The following is a 27,203-nucleotide window of genomic DNA, read 5'->3' on the forward strand; positions in this document are numbered from 1 at the left end:
AGATCTCTCCAAGTTGTCTCCTTTCAATCCTAATCTTGAACCAATATTGTATTGCATAGAGGCAGATTTATCCTAGAATTCACACCATACCTGCTGTTACACTTCGGGAAAGGCAAGAATCACAGTGGGACAATAATTATAAAAGATAACAAGCAGTGGCCACTTTCGACCCTGTCCTTCCAATTGCATTGCTGAAAAGTAAAGTCGAGAGCTCTTAGACTGAGGTCTTCTGAAAACTGCATTTCAGCATAATTAGCTTCTTTTTGTTTGGGGTAGGCTTAACACCAACATACTGTTAGCTCAAGTTTGATTTGAGGTTGAAATGAGGCACCAGTGCAAGTCAATGAAATGTTAAGAGAGGTTTGCTTAGTTTTAACGTGGCAAAAACATAAAAGGTTCCTTAAAAGAAGGTACTTAGCTTCTAAAGCTATGTTCTCCCCAAACCTTCGCTCTCAGCCCCCACTGCTCCTCCATAAAGAAATAAATCTGATTATAGGATAGGGCATGCTTATTTGCATGGTCTTCAGACATCCACCAAATTGAATGGACCCTGACTCCATGTGGGTTGTTCTTTTAGTTTCTTTAATGATCAAGGGGTTTTGTCAAAGCAGGCAGAGGTACCAATCAGGTGCAAGGACTGTTTAGTTGCTTTTAGGGAAAACAATATGTCCTATTTTGAGGAAATTGAGGGGGGGGGATTTATTCCTTTTAAACCCATGTATTTGATTTTATGCATTTAAAAGTATTATTCAGGGAAAGGATCTAGATTTTCTCAGTCCATGACCCCCCCAAAAATAATATAGTTTTTGAACATATACCTTATATTTCTCCTTTTTCTCTGTGGTACAAATCTCTCCATTGCTTCCTAAGGCAGGATCTCAGATTTGGGGAACAGAAAAGGAGCTAGGATTTTTTTGTTTGATAAGAGAAAAGAGAGAAGCTCTGCTTTTATGTGAGCATTTGTGTGAGGTTAGGAGGATTTGGATGCAGGTACTGAGCTTGTCAATTTGCAAAGGGTTGACATCTACTAATAAAAGTTGATCATACCTTAGTCCATAGAAATATCTAAGAGTATATTCTGACTTTACCTTGTCTGCCATATCTAGTACCAGACTCAAGATATCAAGATACAGAATTATATGTGAGGAGTTTTGAGGGGTTTTTTGTAGTTGTTTTTTAGATTTTTCAAGGCAATGGAGTTAAGTGGCTTGCCCAAGGCCACACAGCTAGGTAATTATTAAGTGTCTGAGGTGGGATTGGAACCCAGGAACTCCTGACTCCAAGGCCAGTGCTCTATCCACTGCGCCACCTAGCCACCCCTGAGGGTTTTTTTAAAAGAGTCTTTATACAGTTTTGGTTTTTCTTCTGCCACATTTGGGGCCTCTGATCCATTCTAGGCTGGATGATGGTATGATCCAGTTTCCTGCTGTGGGATTAGTTATATTGTCTCCCCTCCACTCTTCCAAAGTGTTTTGTCATTGTGTGCTGTTCTGGTCTTGGTGAAAAAGTTTATAGCTGTTCTTCTTAGTGTTTCTTTGCCATTATTCCTTCTGGTACATTTTTAGATTTTTATTGTGAGTGTTTATGGGGCGTTTTATAGGGCATCTCTTCATTCTTATATACCATCATATTGCCACATTTCTGATTCTACTTAGACTTGCTTGGTAAATTATTCTTAATTAAAAGTTTTTAGCTTATATTTGAAATACCATATTCCAAGATTTTCTTTATAGTAATTGTTGTCAGGTCTTGTGTGATGATTTCTTAGCATATGAATTTTCTTTTCCTTTGGACCAATAAAAATCTTTTTTCCTTGACCTAGAGGCTATCCATTTTGTTTAAAAATATTACTGAGAGCTTTCATTTGGAGATTTCTTTTAGGATGTGACAATGGATTCTTTCTATTTCCACTTTGCCATTTAGTTTAATAGAATTGGGTATTTTAAACATATTGAAATATAATGTGCACTATTTATTCATTTATTTTACCAACTGCATGCAAATATAGTTTCCAACATTCATTTTTGTGAGGTTTTGAGTTCCTCATTTTCTCCCTTCCCCCTGCCTTTGACAGTGAGTAATCTAATATATTTATATAAGTATAACTAATATGTATAAACCTATTTCCATAATAATCATGTTGTGAAAGAAGAAACAGAACAAAAGGGAAAGAAAAACACAAGAGGGAAAAAACATAAAACAAATTGTAAAAATTGAAAATAGTATGCTTTGGTCTGTATTCAGACTCCCATAGTAACTTCTCTGGATGTGGATGGTATCTTCCATTACAAGTCCTTTAGAATTGTCTTTGGTCATTATACTGCTAGAAGAACAAGTCCATCATAATTGGTCATCAAAAATCTTGCTATTAATGTGTACAATACAATTTTTGCAAGTCTTTTCAGGCTTTTCTGAAGAAAACTGCTCATGATTTCTTAAATAACAATAATACTATATCATGTTCAAATACCACAATTTGTGCAGTCATTCCCCAATTGTTTGGCATCCCCTTAATCCAATTCTTTGCCAATACAAAGGAGCTACTATAAATATTTTTTACATGTGGTTTTTTTTCCTTTTCTTAAGATTTCTTTGGGATATAGAACTAGTAGTGGTATTGCCAAATCAAAGGGTATCCATAGTTCAATTATCCTTTGGGCATAGTTTCAAATTATTCTTTAGAATTGTTGATTCAGTTTACAACTCAACCAGCAATGCTTTAGTGTCTCAATTTTCCCACTTCCCTTCCAACATTGATCATTTCTCTTTTTTTGTCTTTTGGGGAAATCTGATAAATGTGAGGTAGTATCTTAACTCTGATGATTCTTAAACTATTTTTTCTTCACCAATTTTTCAAATCAGTTGTTTTTCTTGTAACAAATACTTGGCACTTTCTTTTTTCAACCATTTTAAAATTCATTCTTATATCTCTTTTTACTTCAGAGAGTTTTTGAACTCTATGTAATCAATTTTAATTTTCAAGAAATCCATTCCTTCAGTAAGACTTTTCATCTTCTCTTCTAGGTTATTTTTTTCTTCATTCATTTCCTCCAGAGCTCTTTTATTTCATTGATGATTATATTTTTTAAATCTGTTGCTTCATGTCTTCAATGGTTTTTCTTTTTGTAATCTTTGTACCCATGCCAAATTTTTCTCTAGACCTCTGGTATAATTGTGGGGTTCCTCTCTTCTTTGAGTGTCTCTTGACTCATTTTCTTTATTCATATACTTCTTTTGTTTCCTCACATCTCTAGCCTCACTTCCTGATTTGGAACTTTGTGCCAGGGCCAGGGTCCTTCCACACTCTTCAGTAAGGTGATGTGAAAGCAAATTAAAAGAAATCCATTCCTCTTTAGTTTTTCTAAAAGTATTAAGAAAAGTATTTTCTCCAAAAGTCCATTTCTACATTTTTTCCCTTTTAAAAAGTTGGCATTTTCTAAGGGCAATATTTGCTTTTGCATTCAAGCTTAAGATATTGAACACAGGGAGGAAATCCTTTTAAATGCTTGAGATGAGTGACCCAGGAATAAATAAAATGGTGACTTTATTACTCAATTCTTCTGAAAATGTTAACCCCAAACTATATTTTAACCTAGCTTTTCCTTGTTCAAGATTCTTATGTTACCCCAAATTGTCTTACAGTAGAGATTCATGTTGGAGGAAATGAGAAAACTATGCCAGTTTAGAATTTTTCTCTCTTAGCAAGATATGAGATTAATGTTAAATTAAACAAAATTAATTCTCACAGAGAACTATAAAATGACAGCATTGTTATTTTTTTCTTTGACAGTGGTCAGTTACTTATTTTTCTTGACCTTAATTTATTGGGCTCTTGCCACTTATTTCCACTTTTCTTGTTATATGTGTTCTCACAATATTTTCAGGTTTCAGGTCTTCCTTGATTATCTGAGGTCAGGGTGGCTTTTAGGCTTCTGAAGGGTCTCAGGTCAGCAGGCTATAGACTTCCAGTTCCCTTTGGAGCATCTTGCTTAGGATTACTTGCCCCTGGACATTCATTCAGTGTGAGGTAGTGGTGAGATTCAAATAAATTAATAACCAATTCTCTGCCCTAATGATCTCTTTAAGTATACAAAAAACACCAAAAGGTAGTTTAACATTTCATGCATTTAATACTCAAATAAAAATAATAAAATAAGTATACAAAACTAGATTATGTTATGTCACTCACAGTAAGTAAATGTATCCTTATGGACTGAAAGTAGCCAGTCAATGTTGGGACATATGCAGAACCAAAACTCATTCTACCTATTCTAACTTTTTTCCTATTTTCATGGCTTCTGAAATGGGTGATAGATAACTCTTGAAATCTATATTTCTATTGATTCATTGTGACCCTACTTACTATTGGTTTCACTGTTCAGGGAGAGTGAGTATAAACTCATTATAGCTTGAGGTAATTTTGGGTGTAACAAAAGTAGAAACAGTTTCTCTTTATGTTATATGTTTTGTTAACCATAATTTCCTTAGTTTAAAAATGAAATAATAAAAAGTTAGTTTTATCCATGAAGTTTTATTCTCTAGGATATTATTGAACCCATGAATGAATAATATTATTAAATATATCAACCAAGAGCTTAATAATGAAACAATATTAATAGAAATCTCATAAGGGAACATAAAATTTTGGTGGCTAACCTATCAGGTAACACATTGGTCTGTAAAGGTGTCATTGAATACTTTATGATTCTCTAACCCATTCATAAGGTCTGTTCTATGTCAGAATTGAAAAAGATCTATTTAGCAACAGGATTACTGTCTTCTGACTTGAGATTTTATGTTGGTATCAGATATAATATAGACATATAAAACATTGGAATTTCTTTCTTTCCAAAATGTTATGACATTTACTTATGAGTGTAAGAATTTATTCAGTCTCTTATAGAGATAACCAGAAAAATTTCCTTCCTTCTCAGGATAGTCTCCACTCTATTTACACAATTGTGAAAATGCAAACCTGCAGATGCAATTAAGGGGTACTAGACTGTTTCATAGACAGAGCCTGCCTTCCGATTTATAACTGGAGAGACACAATCCTTGTGGAGGGCAAAGGCTAACATACAGACTTACTAAACCTCAAATAGAGACTGATCAAAAAATTTTTGATCAGAAATATAGAATTAAAGAGTTTCAGGCTTAGACAGTTTGTTTACTGAAGGAACAAAAATGAGGGGGATTAAAATGTATTTCATCAAAGGTGTAATGAGTTTTTAAGAAATGAATAAATAAATATTACAAGAATAGTTCTTTCAATTTTTTTCCACCTTTGCATGAAATAAACATTACTATGGATGCTTAGAAAATGCTGTTGCACAAATGAATATTAAAAAAGAGTAAGGAATTTAAATTTGTGATTTCCACGTTGGGTAGCTGCCCAGGTGCCCACCTAAGAGAGAATCCTAATTACAAGTGCCATTTTAGCATCCTGTTCGCTGAACTCAACATAAAATTAGTTATCAGTTCTGCCAACCAATGAGAACTGGCTGAATCCCATCATTCATATTAGGGTTTTTGATCCCCTTTCTAGGGCTTTCAATGTCCTAACATTTAGACTTCCTAAGTGTTATTAGCTAATAACTTCCTGTTCTAAGGAACCTAATGAAACTAGATTCAGGTGGAGTGTATAAGGTCAGATTACTAGCAGACTTCTTGTTTCTTTACCTCAGCTTGAAATAGTTTATATGGCAGGATCTTTTCCCTAGTTTCCATGAGTTCCTGATTGTCTTTTTGTGCAAACCTGGGCTGTATCTTCATTTGATCAGGTGCCAAATCCCCTCCTTGCTCCCTTTTAAAATCTGTTTGAATATATTTAGGAAACTTAGGCTCCTACAGTGACCTTTACTGTCATTTTAAACAGGAAGTTTGATATGTGAGTCCTTGAAGCACTCCAGAACTCTCCCTACTCAAATTTGTTACAGTTTTTTGTATAGTCCTATCCTTTGTAGGCATCTAATTTGCATTCTACATTTTCACATATACACATTATATCCCCTATATTCATAAGTTTCTTGAGAGAAGAAAGTGACATTTTCATCTTTGTATTCCTAGTATCTAATATAGTGACCTGCACAATTATAAAAGTTTGGGAAATTAAAAAAAGAATCTATTGTATCTTGATTAGAATATTAGTTCCTAAATGGGAAAATTTAATTTCACTTTAATAAGACCTGATCAGAGATCGTATTAAGTAACAACAGATCTGTAATAATGAAGGCAGAAGGTAGCAATGGAATCTGAGAAAATTGGAAAGTGTTTTTGCTGACATTCTATATAACAACAACCATAATTCAAATATCACTTTGAAATTTGCAACATGTTTGATGTTAATTTTCTTATTTGGACTGTATAATATCCTATAATATAGTTATTGCAAATATTTTGTCCACATTTTAAAGATGAAGAAATGAAAGTTCAGATAGATTATTAGTAGTAATATTAACAATAGTATGATATTAGTAATGATGGTGATGATAACAATAATAATGATACCTAGCATTTATACAACACTTTACATTTTCAAATCACTTAACAAATATGTTACTTTATCCTCACAACAACACTAGGAGAGAGGTACTATTATTATCCCCATGATACAGATGAAGAAATTGAGGCAGACAAAAATTATGTGACATGTTCAGGGACAAATTTGAATTTTTGAATTCAAAATTTGATTTCAGGTCTTCTTGACTCCAGATCTACCACAATCTACTGTACCTACTAGCTGCCTCTAAATGACTTGCCCCTAGTCAAACAACTATGCTGAGGCAGAATTTGAATGATCTTTCTAATTACAAAATCTCACATTTTATTTATTGTACCTAACCTTTTCCCTCCATCATTGTCCAAGAGAGAACAATAAGTCTTAATCATTGCTATTATACCCTTTAAATTTTTTGTGTGAAGAATAAATCTGTGTAAATTTATAGCTACTTTCTGCCAGGCTTAACTTATTTTAAGGTATGTTAGGTTTCAGTGGGTAAATAGAGAAAACAAATGAGTGAGGCAACAGAGGCATTAGTTGAGACAGGTAGCTCTTCCTCTACATAATCACAAACAAAAAGAGACACTGAGCTATAGCAAAGCAAATATAGATTCAAAAAGTCTCAGTCTCAGGTTAGGGGAGAAACAATAATATAGTTGGAGGTAGGTCTCTCATGAGGATGAGGAAACAATAAATGAAGATGATACTGAACATTAATTCTATTGACCCACAAAAAAGACCTGGTAGTATGGAAGTGGTGACAATCTTGGGGAAAAAATAACATATCCCCTTTGAATTTGTGATAGTCATAGAAGAGAATATGGAGAATACACAGTAAAGCTATTGCTATTAAAGTTGAATAGAATGGTTTGAAAAATGTTCATGAAGCTTTAGAAATGACCCCATAGGTGGTTGGCTACAAAGCAAGATGACTCAAGAGGGATTAGAGGCTCAAAAAAAAAAGAATCATCAGTGCTCTACAGAAACCAGTCTTTCTTAATGCCCAAACTCAATGACTCTTGATCTCTCTGCATCATTTAACATGGACTGCCCCTTCCTTCTTGATACTTTCTAATTCCCTTGGCTTTTGCTGAATAACACAACTTCTCATTTTTCCCCTGACCATTACTATATTTCTATTTCATTCTCTTGTTCACCCTCTAAATTCGACTGCTCCCTTCTGTAATGTTCTCTATTTACATTCTTTTCCTTCTGATCTCATAACTTTACATAGTTTTACCCTTAAGCAAAATTTCAAAATCTACTGTTTGTCTTCAGTCCTTAGTTCTCTTTCAGGTTTTAGACAATTCTGTCTCTTGGACATTTCCTATACAAATGATCTAACTACCCCTCAAGCTCAACATATCCCAAACTGAACTTCTCATATTTCCCCCCTGACTTTTTCCACACTTCCCTATTCAAATATAAGTCATTCAATTCAGGGACCAAGTTCAGTCTATTCTATATCCATAATATTTCTTGACCTTATCTTCCTTTTCCTTTTGACACTGTTTTCAGTACTAAGCACAAGTGCTGGGGATTCATTGATTACTACCACTCTGTTTCAGGTATTTATTACCTTTTGCCTAGAGAATTGCAATAGCCTCCCAATTGGTTTTTTTGCTTCTAGTAATAAATCTAGTAATAAATCCTCTCCAATCAATTTTGCATACCATTTTCAAATTAATCATTCTAGTGTTCAATTATGACCACATCATTGCCATACTCAAAAACTTACAATGATTCCCCATTTCTTAGAGAATAAAATTCAAACTGCTTGGATAATTGATTGCAATAAGGAAAGAATGAGGTAGGGAAATTGGTCAATTGGTTATTGCAAATGGTCTACACCAGGTGGTGTAGAAGACAGAAGGGAGCTTATAAGAGTTGTTATGAAGGCAGAAATTTCAGGAGTCATAAGCTGATTGGACATGAGAAATCAGAGCAAGTGAAGAATCAATGATGAGACCTACATCACAAGCCTGTGTGACTAAGAGAATGATGGTACTATTCCTAATAGCAATAGGGAGGTTAGGAAGGGCAGAAAGATTTGAGGGAAAGACAATGAGTTGTTTTGGAATACTGAATTTGAGATTCCTAAGGGACATCCAGTTTGAGAAGTCCAATAAACATTGGAGATTCAAAACTGTAAGTCAAGAGACTGTTTTGGGATGGACAAATGATTTGAGATTAATCATCATATAAATGACAACTGAATCCATCTAATGAAATTAATGAAATCACCAACTGAAATAATATAGGGGGAGAAGAATAGAGAGTCCAGGACAAAGTCTAGGATGAAAACCTGCATACTTGGTGAATATGATGTAGAAGAGGGTCCAGAAAAGGAGAAGAAAGAGTGGTCAAACAGGAAGGAGAATCAGAAGACAGAGGGTCATGAAAACTCCAAGAAGAGAATATCAAGGCGAAGAGGTTGATTGATAACATCCAAAGTTGTAGAGATCATGAAGAATGATTCAGGAATCAAAATATTTATCTACCACAGAAGTAATATTTTATATCATTTTCCAGTTGAAATTATTCTCTTTATAGAACTCAAGTCACCAAGAGTTTAGTAAGCATTTATTATGATCAAATAATGTGCTAAATATTGGGATACAAAGGAAGGCAAAGAGTCCTTTTTCTTGAGGAGCTCACATTCTAATGGGGGAAATTACATAAAAATAATTGTCTACACACAAAATATATCCAAAGTAGATAAAAGACAATCCTTGGGGGGAAGGCACTAGCAGTTGGAGTTCAGAAGGAATTGAGAGAGATTTTTTAAAGAAGATAGAATTTTGAGCTGAGTCTTGAATTAAACCAGGGAAGCCAGGAAGGAGAGACAAGGAAAAGAGCACTTCAGAAATGGTAGACAGTCATTCAAAGGCATGGAATTGGGAGATGGAATGCAATACTTTTTTTTTTCTGTCCTTTTCATCATTAATGAAATGAAAAAAGTAAGTACTTTTAAAAGTAACAGCACCTTACAAATATCATACTCACTATCTGTGGGTATACCTCAAGGATTTGTCCTGGTCCCTCATCTATCCTCTCTAATTTGATCTCACTAGTTTAAATGAATTCAATTATTATTTCTATAGCTTCTAAGCTCTGGTCCCACATCACAAAGCTGAATAGAAAATTTTAACAGTTGTCTCAAAATCACTTAAATATAGCTATTTTAAGTGATTTGAGATAACAGCTAAAATGAAAAGAGAGGGAGGAGAGATAGAGACAGAGAGACAGAAAGAGAGAGACAGAGACACACAGTGAGTGAGACAAAGAAATAGACACCCACACACACTCAGAGAGAGAGAATATGAGAATACAACTCCTCTTTAGAGATCGAGTTATGATTTTTAAAAAAACTGTACAGGAGGCCTTAAAACTCAACAAAATACTGGTCAGATTATATACTAGGTGTTGGAAATATAAAGGTCAAAAAGAAACAGCCCCTGACCTTGAGGGGAACAAAACCCTATATTTTTATGAAGCACAAAAGATTTTGAAAAAACAGTAAATCTATGGCTTCACCCCAATGTCACATCTGAAATCTTTTCTAACATTTATAGACACAAGCAATAAGTATATTATGGTCACATTGTATATTAGACATAGCAGAACTGAAAAGAAAATTATTAAGTACTCGTATACATACCTTTGCTTTCAATTATCTACTGAAATACTTCCAATACTTTTGGGACCCCAACTCTGGGTCTCTGAACATATCAATGTAAAACTGAGGAAGTGTCTGTGAAGAGAACAATCTTCTTCATCTCACAAAGCAATGGGATTTTCAATCACTCTTTTAGTCCTTAGTGTTTCAGATACACTCTAGTTGTTTGGGTTTCCATCTGTTGTACATTTTGGAGTGTTCTGGTATGCTCAGCTCATCTTCTTATGGCAGACAGAATTTTGACCAAAGCCCATGTGGACACTTGGAAATTCTTCCCCAGATCACGGACTCTTTGATTTAGAACCCAGAAGGGCCTTCAAGAAGTCTTCCAAGGTATCAGTAAAGGAAAAGGAGAATGCTATCTTTTCATTCTCTTTCTTGATAGCTACTAACTTGTACAGTTCCAAACTTCAAAGGAGATGAAAATAGTAATCATCAAAAGTTGGACACCCAGTGAAGATGTGTGAAAGACAGAGTATAAAATTGCTTTATCATTTGCTTTATTTAAATCCTTAACCCAAATCCAGGGGGGAAAATAATAATTCATTTAGATAAAAAGGCCATGGAATGGGCATAGGTCAGGGGAGAGAATGAGCATAAGTTAAATCTTTTGAGTTCCATTAAAATTTATTCAGTATGTTCTTCCTTAATTAATTCTCCCATCCTCATCTTCTCATTTCTTTTTCTTTACTTTGCAAGCTGATACTGCTCATAATCTGTCATCCTCTGTTTCAATATTTTTCAAATGAGTCATTTTTCTACTAAAGTCATTTGTTTTCAATTCTAGCAGCTTCTTGGCTTGTCCTTTATAAATTCTCTTGACTATAGTCACATATATATGCCAAATAAGTGTTTTAGCTTCTTGGGTCTTAGCCTTTATTGTGCTGTCTCCTTTGCATTAGTTAAATTTTTATTAGAAAAGCAACTAGTGGAGTAGAAAGATTAGTTTTGAAGGCAAAGGAGAAGGACTAAGTCCTGATTGTGTCACTTACTACTTTTGTGTTGTTGGCACAAGTCTATTCACCTTTGAAGCCCTTAGTTTCCTCAAGTATAAAATGAGAAGGATAGGATAATATGCTTTAGAAATTATTTGAGATATTGTTAAGAGGTAGATGTCTCTAAATTCCCTTCCAACTCATGATTCATATGTCATTGTTAACTCTTTAGAGTTGAGAGGTTTAATAATTGTCAATACTTGGAAGTTGAAGGTTGCCACAAATATTTTGGGTTTGAGTTACAGTAATAATAGTAGATGAATTCTCAGTTTTCCTTATACGTTGATATTTATTTTAATCTTGGTTCTATCCAATTAATGAATTGCTCAATCAGCAATCATTAAGTTCTTGTTAGATACCACTATGCTAGAAGCTGATAATACAATTGAAAATAATGAAATAATTCCAATTCCAAGGAGGTTATGTTCCAAAAGGCAAGTATATATGCAAGTATCTAAGTATATTTGCAATTGTACATTTACAAATATATACTTATGAAATAAGCGTGAAGAGAATAAATATAAAATAAATGCAGAGTAATTCAATACAAGGAAATTTGGGAGGCAGGACACCAAATTGTAGAAGTTGGTCTTGATTAAAGGGGATTGATTCTATGAGGTGAATGATTTAGAGGAACATTCTAGGCTTGAAGGGTTACCAAGAGATGGGAGATGGAGTTTTGTGTATGAGTCTAGCAGAAGAAATATCCTAATCCCTCATCCTCGTGTAAGTTGGACTAGATTTTACTTAAAAGATAGTAAGACCTTCTTTGAGACTTTCTTGGTTTAGAGAACTAAAGGCTCAGATTGTTGAGGTCTCTTCCTCATTGTGTAAGTATAGAAACAGTCACAAGGACCTTTGTAGTACTCTGATGCTTGACACAATGGGTAACTCAAGCAAGGCAACAATCAAATTAAAGTGTCCTCAGTGCCTATCCTTGTTCAATATCCTCCTGTTCTGGATAAATAAAACTTTTTGTTAAGTTTTATAAGATTTCTGAGTCTCTCCTTTTGTTTTGTTACTGAATGTAAACTTTCAGGGGACTGATTAGTTGGATCAAATAGTAAAGGATGGGGAACAATATTCATTGAGGATGGAAATATAGTTTGGGATCAGTTTGTGAAAAACTTTAAAAACTAAACAGAGGCATTTCAATTTTATCCTAAGGGCAATACAAAATATTGTTGTTCAGTCATATCTGACTCTTCTTGACCCTATTTTGAGTTTTCTTGGTAAAGATATTGGAGTGATTTGCTATTTCCTTCTCCAGCTCATTTTACAGATGAGGAACTGAGGCAAAGTTACCTGACTTAGCCAGAATCACACAGCTAATAAAGTGTCTGAGAACAAATTTGAACTCAGGAAGATAAGTCTTCCTGACTTCAGGTCTGGAACTTTATCCCTTGTGCCACCTAACTGCCCAATAGTAGTTCATTAATGTTTATTGTTAAATAATATCTATATAATATATACTTATATCTAATATAAAATAAATAATATAAGTTTATTAATAAACTGGAGTATATTGATGAGTAGGGAAGTGATATTGTCAAATCTACATTTAAGGAAAATCACTTTGGGAGCAGTATGGAGAATGGATTTTAGTGGGGGGATACTTGAGATAAGGGAAATCAAAGGATAAATTAAGACCTTAAATTTTGTAATTAAGAGAACATTGGTAGAATTCTGGAAAGATTTGTATGAACTTATGTAGAATGAAGAGAGCATAATCAGAATAGCTCATATAACAACGTGGTTAAAACAATTTTTAAAGCTGTTTGATACATGAACCACTAGAGGAGCCTTGATGAAAAACGTCCTTATAGGGAGGTAATAGGCACACGGTGTGGAACAAAATATGTTTTTTTTTAACATTGCTAATGCAGGAATTTGTTTTGTTTTTTTTATGCATATTTGTTAGAAGGGTTTTTTTTTTCCTTTTTCCAATGAGGAGTTAGGAAGAAGTGGGGGGAAAAGATTTTTTCAACTGATAAAAAGTTTTTAAAAGTTTATTGGTACTTTTGGAGAGAGACATTTTAGTTGAAAGATTAGCTCAAAAATCAGAATGCAAACAATCTAGGTGCATGTGAGGAAAGAGGAAGAGAATGAAGAAAGCTTTTACTATGTTTGACTAAGAAAAGAAGGAGAAATACAAGATGGTAGCTTGAGCGGTTATAGGGTACATTAAAAGGTTTTTGTTTGCTTTTGTATGGGGAAGATGAGCATATTTGAAGGTAGCAAAGAAGGAATCAGTAGGAAGGAAGATAGTAAATATTAGAATGGTGGAGGGGATTGAGATCTGGAGAAAACAGGAGGGCACCTTATCAGATTAAGTTTGGTAAGTGCCTCTTTGACATATTCAGATGAAATGTAAATAATCAGTCATTTCTTGCAGAAAAAAATTGATCAGTTTCATTTTTTTGAGTGATGTGCATTTCAACTCTTCCTTTTTAATTTCTAATTTTGTTTTTTTTCAACTAATAAGCATTTATTTCCCTTTTTTCCATCTCACCTACTCCATGAGGGGGGAAAATTAAAGAAAACAAACTCTGGTCAAAAATATGCATGGTTAAAAGTAAAATGAATTCCCACTTTGGCCATATCTAAAAAAATTTATGTCTCTTTTAGTATCTTGAGTCCAAAACTTCTCTGTCAGGAGATGGGCAGCATGAATCATCATTGATCTTCTGGAACTGGGATTGGTCATTGCATTATTATTTGACTTTCTTCTTGAAAAAATATTTACAACATAGGTGTGAGATCTTGTAGAAGAGTTCAAAAGGGTTTGTCTCTTATTTCTGGATCCCAAACCAAGTTTTCCAATATTTTTTTCCAATCTTTGCCTTTGTTTACTTTTGTACCGCATACCAATATAGAACATTTGTAAAGAGGTGCCCTTGAAGAAAATTTTCAGGCAAAGTAGGAGTACACTGAGTGTGGGAGAGAAGCCACAGATAAGCACAACCTGATGGACCTGTACCAACAAGCTAGAAAAGGTAGGGAATCTGAGGCATACATTAACCTCAAGAGCAGTTTTTGTATCCAGAAGGAAGAAGGTGGTATTAGAAAAAAGACTTGAATTCATGGGAATTTGGATAGTGGCCTGGTCTGAAGACATCACATCTAAGCAGAAAGGGTTACAACAGATGGGGATGAGAAATGATAGCTAGGTCTTTGTCAGAAGGCATGCTCAGAAATTAGTATTATCCCAAATGGCATCTCCTGAAATGGTGAACCAGTTACAACTTTTGAAGCTATCTCTCACATTTTGTTTTCCCCAAACCAATTTTTGGTTCCCTTGTATAGGCTTTCAGGGTAACAAGTTAATAAAAATTGACAAAATTTTATTTATATAACAAGAAGATAGAATTCATTCATATGAGGAGCAGAATGATAAAATGGATAGGGTACTATACTTGGAATCAGGAAAGTCTGAGTTTGAATCCTACCTCAGATACTTAGCTCTGTGACTCTCGCAAGTCTGTTTTCTGTGCCTCAGTATTCTCATCTATAAAATGGAATTTAATTTAATGGTCTGTAAGATCCCTTCCAACTCCAAAGTCCATGGTCCTCTATGTATAAAGTCAAAAAATGCTCTTACTTTCCAGAGAGACCCCACAGAGATCCTTCTGACTTCCATACAATTCTGTCCTATATTGTTTGGGTTCTTAGGGCATCAACTTTCCCCTTGCTCTTGAATTGCACAGTCCACATGACTTACTACCATAAATGGTAAGATTCAGGTTTCCTCCTCTATAGCTCAGTGATAGTGTTCAATGCATTATTACTCAACCATTCTCATCACATAACCCTTTCCTCTGGTCCTGTTTTATGGCACTTCATTGTGACAATAGGGGTTCAATAACTTCATCTGGTGCTAGAGTTGCTTTTTTTTCTAGAGGATATGTGGATGCAATGGCTTCTAAGAGGTATAAGCCCCTTTCTAGGTTCTGTGTCTTTATCTGGGACTTGGTTCCTGGCAATTCCTTTCCTTCAGGATGATATGGTCATGAGGGCCTTCAAAATAGGTTACTCTCCACGTCTACTTGTACCTTGGCCTGTCCTCCAGTTCTGATGACCTTGCTTTCCTTCTATGTCTTCCCTGTCATTGAGTGTCTCTTAGGTGAAGAAAGCAAATCCTTCTTCTTATGCTTCTAATTTTGTGATTTTGGTTAGTCACTTAATCCTCCTGGGTCTCAATTTTCTCACCTATAAACTGAGGGAGTGGACTAAGTAGTTGTTGAGGTTCTTTTCCAATTGTATACAGGATTCTCAATCTAACCACTGACCAACAGGTTAGTGCCTTGGTTATAGAAAGACCTGAGTCCAAATTCTACCCTAGTTACTAAACTTAGAACACTGGTTAAATCATATGAACTCTCAGGCTCAATTTCCATTTTTATAAAATGAGGAAGTTGGATTTGATGACCATTGAGGTTTCTATTCCCTTTAAATCTAAGATCCTATAGTTATTTTTAATATGATGGCTTTATAGATTGTGAGACTTTCAAAATAGGGATGATTTATTTTTCCTATTTGTATATCTGGTTGATTGACAGTAAGAGTACTCATAATTAAATTCATGTTTGTAGGGAGGCAACATGGCACAAATTGAAAAAAAAGCATTGGCTATGGCATCATACCTCACTTCTGACTTTTTCCCCTTATGTGACCTTGGGCAAATCAATTAAAAGCCTCAGTTTCTTCACTCAGTAATAAGAGGGAATTGGATTAGTTGACTTTTAAGTTTCCTTCTAGTTTCAAGTTTATGATATTATTTACCATATTTATTTTAGTACCCTTCCTCCATTATCTGTGATTCTCCTGCCATTACCATGGTAGCAGCAGGGGATCATAAAGGTTTGAGGCCTATTTTCCATTTTTACTTGTTTTATGAGTCGCTGTGGTCAAAACAATTAATCATTTGTGGCCAACATTCTGGGGCTGAGCTAAGTTTTACACTCCTAGTATGGAATCATACTAAAACCTCTTTTTTTTTAGTTTGACTGAAAATAATATTTTTTGATGTTCTAAAAATTCTTTTCAGACTTGTTTCTACCAGGAAAAGTAGGTGATCTGTCAAGGACAGATGAGGACATTAAGGAAATGGATTAAGGGGAGAAACTAAAGTTTAATTAGTATCCACTATCCACTCAAGGTAAAGTGTCCTCTATTCCATTTAAAAGGAAACACTGACTTCTCTTAAACAAGAGATATATCACAGGGAAGAGTCCTTTTATGAAACTTGAAGGTGGTGGTCCAGGAAGGAATGGGATGGTGATTCTTGTTACTCTCCTATTCTGGAATATAAACCCCAAACTGCATTTTTTTAGTATATTATAAATTTTCTTCAAGATTTCAAAATTACTTCAAGTCATTTTGTGGGGCAAAATCATGTCAGAGGTCATGAAGAAAATACCAGTTTTGCATATCTATGTTAATGATGTCTTCAGTTTTAGATTGATATTAAGTAAAATTGTTTCTGGCAAACATATCTGAAATGAGGATTATGGTGTTAATTTTTTTTCTTCAACATTAGCTAAGGATGGTCCTAGACAAGAGAACCATTCTATCACCAGGACTTCACTCAAAATCTTTCTGCCTTAGAAAAATCAATCAGAATTTGACCCTTATTATTAAAACCCAGGTCATTGAGTTTCTGGAGCAGTACTTTAAGTAGGATTTTTCCTAATAAAAGGAGAAAACATACTCTGATGGCCACATAGCAGAACTCATGGAAATGGGGGAGTCTAAAGGTTTTCATTATTGATTATGTCTTTCAGTTTCTCTTTCAATTAAATAGAAGTTGTTATTGCTGTCAGAGTGGGAGTTCCCTAGGGTTGTCACTGAGTAAAAGTTATACATTGTAGCTTTGTAGAGTGAGAGTCGGATTTGGTTATTAGCGTGTATTAGTTTGTCAGAGAAGTTGTCTGGGTTTGTCATTGATCCACAGTTGTGTATTCCACATAAGGACCTATAAGAATAAGAATTTAACAATATATAAGAATCAAGCATTAAAAAAAAGTTTCCAGGAGCAATTTCTAGAAATTAAAACTTTGGTGGTGGAAAGAAGGAGATACAAAGTATCAAACACCTCTGCTGGCAAATCTGACGACAGATCCTGGACAAACACAGACTGGGGCAGGTTGCTGCCACACTTTTTTTTCCCTCCAAAGTAAATGATTAGGACACCGTTTCCGGTAGAAAAGGCAGGTCCGGAATTGTTTCCGTTATTAAAATAAAAAATAAAGACAACTTTTCTGCAAATCAGATGGGAAGAGAAAAGTTCTCTTCGTTTTAATAACAAGGAAAGCCGCTGAAGTTCTCCTAGAGTAACACATTTCCCGACTAGCAGCAGGCTGCGTGAAATGACGATTCCCGAGTGCCCCGGCATTCCTTTATGGAGAAGTCTGGAATGAAACAAAATAAAAGCTGAATTCCACCGCAGTTTCAATCAACAAGTTGCGCCGCTTCTGCCCGGGCGGGATGCGCCTCGCTGGCAGAGCGCCCCCTCCCCGGAGCCGAGGATCCCCCGCAGCCGCACCCCCGACCGGGGGCTGCCTGCCTAAGTTTTCCGAGAACTTCCCGGCGGCCGAGCGGGGCTGGCGGGGCAGCCGCGGGCAGGGCCGCAGTGCGAGTGAGCCCGGGCCGGCGGGACTCCTGCGGGAGCCCTGGCAGCCGATGGGCGAGCCCGGAGCAGGGCAGGTGGGGCGGGGAGCCCCGGGCTAGGTGGGGGCGGGGAGCAGCCCGAGCCCGCGCCCGAGCGGGGTTCCGGGATCCGGGTGGCGGCGGCCTCCTCCTCCTCCTCCTCCTGCTCCTCTCCCTCCTCCAACTCCTCCTCCTCCTCCTCCTCCGCCGCCGCCTGGGGCAGGGAGTGAGAACGCCGCCCGGGGCCATGTGGTGGAAGCCGCGGCGACGCTGCCGGTGGCTCCCCCGGCGCGGCCCCGCGGCTCTGCTGGCGCTGCTGGCCGCCGCCGCCGCCGCCTCGGCCTTGGCCTGGGCGCTCCGGAGGAGCTCCGCCCCGGGGCTGGAGGCGCGCGCGCCCCGGCGCCCCGAGCCCGCCCGGCCCGGCGCCCCGCGGCCGGGCGAGAGCGCGGAGGAGCGGCTGCAGCGGCTGCGCCGGCCCGTCTACCCGCGGCCGCCGCCCGAGCCCGGGGCGCCCGGGGAGCTGGGCCGCGCCGCGACCCTGGAGCTGGACGAAGCCGGCAAGAAGCTGCAGGAGGAGAGCATCGGGCGCCACCAGATCAACATCTACCTCAGCGACCGCATCTCTCTGCACCGGCGCCTGCCCGAGCGCCGACACCCGCTGTGAGTGACGCGCCCCGGCCGCGGGGGCCCCGCCGCCCCGGCCCCCGGCCCCGGGCCCCGGGCACGCCCCTCCCGCGCGCTGGGTCCTAAGGAAAAAGTTTGGTAGCCCGGGGGGGAGGGCGGCGGGGAGGCCGCGGGGCTGGAGAAGCCAGCCCGCGGGGTCCTCACACAACTCCGAGCGTCTCCCGCCCCTTCCCTGCAGACGCCAAGTGGACCAGGCTGTCATCCATCTCCCGTCCCTCGGCCTCTCCCTCTGCCTCTTCTTTCTGTCTGTCTCTGTCTGTCTCGCTGTCTCTGTCTCTTCTCTCTGTGCCTCTGTCTCTGTGTCTGTCTCTTCTCTCTCTGTCTTTGTCTCTGTGTCTCTCTCCTCTCTCTCTCTCTCTCTGCCTCTCTGTCTTTGTCTCTCTCTGTGTCTCTCTCCTCTCTCTCTGTCTCTCTCTGTCTCTCTCTGTGTCTCTCTCCTCTCTCTGTTTCTGTCTCTCTCTGTCTCTCCTCTCTCTCTGTCTCTGTCTGTCTCGCTGTCTCTTCTCTTCTCTCTGTGCCTCTGTCTCTGTGTCTCTGTCTCTGTCTTTGTCTGTGTCTCTCTCCTCTCTCTCTCTCTCTCTCTCTCTCTCTCTCTCTCTCTCTCTCTCTGTGTCTCTCTCCTCTCTCTCTCTCTCTCTCTGTTTCTGTCTCTGTCTTTGTCTCTGTGTCTCTCTCCTCTCTCTCTCTGTTTCTGTCCCTCTCTATCTCTCTGTCTTTCTCTTCTCTCTCTCTCTGTTTCTGTCTCTCTCTCTGTTTCTGTCTCTCTCTCTCTGTGTCTCTCTCCTCTCATTCTCTCTCTGTTTCTGTCTGTCTCTCTCTGTCTACTCTCTGTCTCTGTCTCTTCTCTCTGTCTGTCTCTGTCTCCTGTCTCTGTCTCTGTCTTTCTTTTTCTTTCTCTGTCTGTCTCTGTCCCCCCACTCAGTCGACAAAAACGATATACTAGTGGAAGAAATAAACCATATCCATTTCTACATTTTCATACTTCTATAAAACTGAAGGAAGGGGCAGTTGGAGCAGTTAATCTCTCCCTTCCAACTCCCAACATTCTATCATTCTCTAGATTCCTTTGACTTTTTATACAGATGGTCTAGGTAGAGTTCTTTTTTTTTCACATTGATCTGCTACTTACTCCAGCACCTTGAAACATTATTTAAAGCTTGGGTTTAGGCTCACATATAAAGTTTTACAAAAGGGGGCAATCAGAGGTATCTAATGTAGGATATAAATGAGGTTTAGGACTGCTATCTTGCTCCCAACTCACAGAAGGAATTCTTAACACTGAAATGTGCCCTCCCAGAGGCACAAACCTAACTGCTAACAATATTCTGGGAAACTGATAGTTGAACCTCATTAGACCATTAGGCACTTAGGGTTTACCATAAATCTGCTTTGGCCAAATAGCTTGTTATATGTCTGCAGATAAAACATCTGGACTCCAGCCAAACAAGATAGTTGTTTTTTTTTTTAACAAGTGATTTGGAATAATTGCTATGGAATCCTCCCTGGAATTTCAGTCAACTTAGATTTTTATGGGATCCAAGACTAATGTACCTATAAGATTAACTTCAAGACTAGACCCAATAAGCCTCAAAATGGTGTTCCTTCTGCTACTTAGGAAAGGAAACTAAACTAGAACAGTTTGCATGGTTATCTCAATTATCAGTAAGTGAGATGTTTGCTCAAACAATGTTAATACTCAATACCAGGAAGTAAAAACTTCAGTTTACTGAATGAGATAAGCCTTAAAAAGTATCCTTGAGCCTTTGAGAGTTTTCTTACATTTGATACTGGGACCTCCAGATAAAGTTAGAGAGATAAATATTATTTAATCCCCATTTTTCTCCTTGAGAATATGAGATGAAAGGTTTCTCTAGATCTTTGAGACATCCTTATGGTAGTTTTTGTTCTGATGTTTAGGGTCAGAGCAAGGGAAGAAAAACCCAAGATGAGGGGACTTTAATATCAGGCCCTTTCTTAGAGACAATAGAATCATCAATGGGTTTTGAGCAGAGTAATAGCTTGGTTAAGATGTTAAGAAAATAATTTTGGCAGCAATTGGAGGATTAGTTTGAAAATTTTGCTTAATAGCCCAGGCAGAAGATAACTGATTATAGTTTCTCAAAGTTTTTTTTTTCTTTTCCAGACTAACTCTCCTTATTTCTCAATTTTTTCTATGGCTTTCCATTTCTTATTATTGAAGTCATCTTACTCTAGTTGTATTTCGGTTTAATTTACATCCCTAGAAAGTTTATTTCAGATTGATCTGTTCTGGGCAGAATATAGCTGAACCATCACTTCTCTCCTTTTGAAATTACTATGTCTCTCTTGCCTAAGCTTGTTTGGTTATTAGCTAACACTCTTGATTCCTACTAAATTTTAAAAGCAGCAAGGTGGTGAAGAATTCTGAGTCTGGAATTAGGAGGACCTGAGTTTGAAGTGGCCTTAAACACTTATGGTTATATGACCCTGAGCAAGTCACATAACACTCTTGGCCTCAGTTTCCTCTTCTGTAAAATTATCTGGACAAGGCAATGGCAAACTACTCCAGTGCTTTTGCCAAGAAAACCCCAAATAGATGATGAAGAATCTTTATCAAAGCCACCAAATCTTTTTTTCTTATGAACAACCATTCAGCCATAATTGTATTAATGCTCTTGATTTTATGAACCCAATGGTAGGACTTCATATTTAATACTGTTGGATTTTATCTTATCTCTCCCTCCCTTCTTTCCTCTCTCCCTCCCTCTCTCTCTCTTTTTACCTTTTAATCTTTTGCATATTTGATTACCTTCCATATGGTCTTCCAAGTCATTAAAAACAATATGAAGCACCATGGGTTAAATGACAAATATCTGCTGACACTCACTCTTCCTTCCTCAAAGTTGACACAATAATTTTCAGGTCTGTTAATTCAGCCAGTTGTAAAGCCAGTGATTTAACTTATAACTTGACTTCTTTGTCATAAGAATGGCGAGAAGGACTTTGTCAAATGCTCTGCTGAAATCACATTATATTCTAACTATAGCATTTCCCTGATCTAATAACCCTGTCAAAAGAGGAAATGAAGTTAGTCTGGAGTGACCTGTTCTTGATTAAGTCATATTAACTCTTTAAAAGAATTTTTCCTCCAATTTTCAAATTACAAATGCAATCCAATGTATACATAGTTTTCAACATTCATTTTGTAAGTTTTTGTGTTCCACATTTTTTCTGCCACCCTCCCTTCCATCTCCCTCCTCCCCATGACAGCAATCTTTTTTTTTAGAAAGATTTTGAGTTTTACAATTTTCCCTCATTCTTGCTCCTCCCCCCCCCCCCCCCACAGAAGGCATTGTGTTAGTCTTTACATTGTTTCCATGGTATACATTGATCTCAGTTGATTGTGATGAGAGAAAAATCACATCCTTAAGGAAGAAAAATAAAGTATGAGATAGCAAAATTACATAATACATAATAAGATAACTTTTTTTTTCTTATTTGAAGGTAATAGTCTTTGGTCTTTGTTCAAAGTCCACAATTCTTTCTCTGAATACAGATGGTATTCTCCATTGCAGATAACCCAAAATTGTCCCTGGTTGTTGCACTGATGGAATGAGCAAGTCCATCAAGGTTGATCATCACCCTAATGTTGCTCTTAGGGTATACAATGTTTTTCTGGTTCTGCTCATCTCACTCAGCATCAGTTCATGCAAATCCTTCCAGGCTTCCCTGAAATCCCATCCCTCCTGGTTTCTAATAGAACAGTAGTGTTCCATCACATGCATATACCAGTTTGTTAAGCCATCCCCCAACTGAAGGACATTCACTTAATTTCCAATTCTTTGCCACCACAAACAGGGCTGCTATGAATATTTTTGTACAAGTGATGTGTTTACCCTTTTTCATCATCTCTCTTCAGGGTATAGACCCAGTGGTGGTATTGCTGGATCAAAGGGTATGCACATTTTTGTTGCCCTTTGGGCATAATTCTAAATTGCTCTCCAGAAAGGTTGGATGAGTTCACAGCTCCACCAACAATGTATTAGTGTCCCAGATTTCCCCACATCCCTTCCAACATTGATTATTGTCCTTTCTGGTCATACTGGCCAGTCTGAGAGGTGTGAGGTGGGTATCTCAGAGATGCTTTAATTTGCATTTCTCTAATAAGTAATGATTTGGAGCAATTTTTCATGGATTGCTTTGATTTCCTCAGCTATAAATCGCCTTTACATAGCCTTTGACCATTTTTCAATTGGGGAATGGCTTGTTTTTTTTTGAAAATTTGACTCAGTTCTCTGTATATTTTAGAGATGAGTCCTTTGTCAGAAATACTAGTTGACAGCAAACAATCATTTTGTTTGGGGGGGGGGTGGTTGCAAGGCAATGGGGGTTAAGTGGCTTGCCCACAGCCACACAACTAGCTAATTATTAAGTATCTGAGGCTGGATTTGAACTCAGGTACTCCTGACTCCAGGGCCAGTGCTCTATCCACTGTGCCACCTAGCTGCCCCCTCAGCAAACATTCTTAATGATCAATGCTTCCCTTTCTAAATGCTCACAAATCATACCTCTAATAATGTTTTAGAATTTTGCTAGGAATTGAAGTCAAGTTCACCAGTCATAGTTTGAGAAGTGGGATGGAATTTGCCTTTCTTCAATCCTGTAACACAACATGTCCCCTGTTTTCCATTATTTTTCAAAGATCACTAAGTATTTAGTAATATCTGTTAGTTCTTTTATTATCATGGCAAGTAGTTTGCCTGAATCTAGTGATTTTAATTCCTGAAGAACGGGAGTGGATATTATTCTATAAAATTTGGGTAAGGTACACAGTGTTGGATTTAGAGGACTTGAGTTCAAATTCTGAATTTGGTGCTAACTAGGTATATGGGTTTAGGCAAGTCCCTAGGGCTTCCTGGGTCTCAGTTTTCTTTCTATGAAAAGAGAGGGTTGGTCTAGATAACTTCTATGGTTCCTTCCAGCTCTAACTGTATGTTCTCTTGAGATGAAATTTAAAAAACTATGATACAGAATCTGAGAATTACAATAAACCTCAGAAAGTTTCATGTCTAACTTGGACTGGACCAGAACTTCCTTCCATAAGCCATCCTTGTCTAGTGACTGTTCAACCTTTGCTTGAAGACTACAGTGACAGACAACTCAGTCCTTGGATGGTTTTAATTGTTAGTACAATATGATATAAGCAGTCCAAGTCTATTTATCTTCATCATCTACATATTGCTTCTAGTTCCGTCCTGAGGTTAAATAGAACATATCTAATGCCTTCCATGTAACAATCCTTTATTTGATGAAGACAACCATCTCCTCTCCTCTAAGTCTCTTCTTAATATTATACCTCTCCAACTCACTAGTACAAAGCAGAAGGGGCCTCAGAGATCTAGTTCCCTGATTTTACAGATAAGGAAGCTAATGGAGGTGCTAATAATTCTGGAGGTCATACATCAGATATGGGATTATGGTTCACCACACTGAGAAAATAACAATAGAACTTAAGAATATGAAATCAGAAAAGCTTGTTAAACTTGACCAAATAAAAAGTCCACCTTTTTCATATAAAAGAGATTGGGAAATAGGTATGGACTGAGTCATAAGTTCTCAGGTGTGGCTATTAATTTCTTTTGCTTACAAGGTAGGGTTCTTTTGTAAAAAATAAAACATTTAAAAAGAAAAAAAATCCATGCTGAAGGAGTTATAAATTTAAATTGACAACATGTCTTGATATACCAGTCCTTACTATCCAGTTTCCTTTTTTTGTACCCAATCAACATTTATTAATTGTCTACTATGAGCTAAGCTCTGAGAATACAAAAAGAAGCAAAAGACAGAGTGTCCCTGCCCTCAGGGAGCTCATAATTTAGTGGAGGACAACAAGCAAACATGTACAAAGCAAGGATACAGGCTACAGGATAAATAGGAAATTATTATTATATTTTTTTTGCAAGGCAATAGGTTTAAGTGCCTTGCCCAGGGTCACACAGCTAGGCAATTATTAAGTGTCTGAGGTTGGATTTGAACTCAGGTACTCTTGACTCCAGGGCCGGTGCTCTATCCACTGTGCCACCTAGCCACCCGATAAATAGGAAATTATTAATAGAGAGAAGGGAGTGGAATTGAGGGTTTGAGGAAGGCTTTCTGTAGAAGGCAGGATTGTAATTGGGACTTAAAGGAGTAAGGCAGGTCAGTATTTGTAGAGGAGGAGGGAAAGCATTCCAGCTTTGGGAGATAGCCAGAGAAACTACCCAGAACAAAGAAATGTATTGTCCTTTTATTAGAAAAATCAGAAGGCTAGTATCACTGGAGTGAAGAATATGTCAGGGAGTAAACTATGAGTCCCAGGTTTCTTATTCTTGAACATCAGTAACCAGAACTCTTCACCACTCATGGATAGCTGGACTGTCCTGATTGAATTCACCCTTTTATTACTTGTCTCCCTCCCCCTACTTGAATAGGCATCCCATGCCCTGGACTCTCTTTAGGGTTTGGATTATGATACTATGTTGCTCTGGTCTAGTTGGGCTAATAATATCCTGATTTTACATCTGCTTCTATTCTCAAGTCATTACATGCCTTGGAACAGGTGTGGGGAACCTCTAGTCCTTGGCCCAATATATCATGTGGCCTGGCACTGCCAAGGCAGCCACAGGTGGTGTTCAAAATTAAATAAATCTAGGAGATTTCTAGGGGTGAATTAATTATATGTTTGATCAAATATAGCAGACTAATATTACATTTTGGCTCTTGAGAGAAAAGTCTCCTACCCCTGTCCTAGAACAACATGCCCTCAGCCTTGCTCTCATATTTAGAATATAGGGCTTAACTAAGCCCTTTAATTGGGTGCAGATTCTTACTTTTAAGATTCCCATGCCTGGCCTATCCTAATTTATCCCATACTCCTGAGCCCTGGTTATGACCTATATCTTCAGTCCTTTATATCTAAAAATAGTAATTCCAAAGCTCAGGTAGTATATTGAGAGATAAATAAGACAGATAAGCTAGTCTAAAAGACAAAATGACACCAACTGTTTTTTTTTTTAATCTTACTGAGCTTCACTAAGTTAATTCAAAGATTTCTTAATGAAGTTTGATTAGAGATCTCTAAAACTTCTTCTGACTCCAAATCCTAAGATCCTATGATCCTCGGTAAATTCTGAGAAGAGTGTGCCCTTTCATACTTAGCTCAATTCCCAAGTAGGTTTGAATATACCTTGGGTCCATTTACTCTTCCTGCAAACTAAGTGGGTCAGGTGTTGGGAATAAGAATGAGATAGCCTAGTCCTAGACCCTCAATTAATTAATTAATTTAAGATTGTTATTTTTGGGAATATTTGACCCAAGTGAATCACCTCTGCTAATTCCTTGCTAGCCAACTTTCTCCTATGTCTAAGGATTCACAAAAGGAAGAAGCCACCTTTGCTAGCACTTTGTTAGCCATCCCCTGGACATTTGCTACCTCCTGACCATAGACAGATCACTTATTCTCCCTGGACATGGTTTCATCTTTTGTAAAATGAGAGAGTTGGACTATATGATCTCTGAAGACTCTTCTGACTCTAGATATACGATCCTATGATTGCTTCTGTGGCCTGAGGAAAACCACAGAAATCTGATAACATGCCTTTTATTTTGCCCAATTCCCTCAAAGCACTTAGATTTTTAAGCATCCGTGGCTTTGGTTTATCAAATATAAACACATATAAATAAAATGTATATACATATATAAATGAATGCAGACATATGTTTATGTGTACATATGACTATGCATATATACATATAATAGAATAAGTTTAGATTGGTAGATTGACATGCACATACATTATGTGTATAAATGTGTATGTAAATACACACATACCAATATTTTGATTGATTTTTCTGCTAACCATCTTTATGTGTATAGACACATAAAGATGGTTAGCAGAAGAGTTTCTCTATACACACATATATAACAAGTATGTATATATACATGTATATAAAGAGTATGTATGTACATATATACATACATACTATGAGTATATGTTTAGATAGCAGAAAAGTCTTAATTCACCATCTTTCCAAGGTTGTCAACATCTATATGGTTTTTAGGCATTTAATTCTCAAATAAAGGTCTTTATCTCTGACTCTAGACTTAGGCAACTTTTACACCAGTGCTACTCAGACCAATCTGAATTATTGAGAAATGTCTGACATATCTAAATATGTTTAAAGACATGTCATTTTTTTACCTTCAGATATATAAAATAACTTAGTGAGCAGTGTTGCCAAATGCAGGCATACCTCAGAGATATTGTGGGTTTGATTTCCAGATTATTGTAATAATGTAAGTATTGCATTAAAGCAACTTACACAATTTTTGTTTTTCCAGTGCATATAAAAGTTATGTTTACACTATACTGTAGTATATTAAGTGTGCAGTAGTTGTTTTCAAGCTGTGTCTGACTCCCCCTGGGTTTTCTTGTCAAAAATTCTGGATTGGTTTTCTGTTTCCTTCTTTAGCTCATTTTATAGGTGAGGAAACTAGGCAAGTGGGGTTAAGTGACACACAGATAGTGTCTGAGGTCAAATTTGAACTCAGGAAGATCAGATGAATCTTCCTGACTTCAGGCTTGGCCACTGTGCCACCTAGCTGCTCATATAATTATGTCTAAAAAGACAATGTACATACCTTAATTTAAAAAAATACTTTATTCCTAAAAAATACTAT

At 37.3% G+C, this 27,203-nt stretch overlaps 1 protein-coding gene across 1 annotated transcript in view; it reads left to right on the plus strand.

Moving 5' to 3' along the window:
- Positions 1–18,053: 18,053 nt before the first annotated feature.
- The window catches only part of GALNT12 (polypeptide N-acetylgalactosaminyltransferase 12), a 45,159-nt gene continuing 36,009 nt past the window's right edge, over positions 18,054–27,203 (plus strand). Inside the window, exon 1 of the mRNA XM_074196722.1 lies at positions 18,054–18,481. Within this exon, the coding sequence (XP_074052823.1) occupies positions 18,069–18,481 (413 nt within the window). The 5' untranslated portion in view covers positions 18,054–18,068. The remainder of the gene's footprint in view (positions 18,482–27,203) is intronic.

Source organism: Macrotis lagotis, chromosome 8 (assembly GCF_037893015.1).
Source record: "Macrotis lagotis isolate mMagLag1 chromosome 8, bilby.v1.9.chrom.fasta, whole genome shotgun sequence".
Lineage (NCBI taxonomy): Eukaryota > Metazoa > Chordata > Mammalia > Peramelemorphia > Peramelidae > Macrotis > Macrotis lagotis.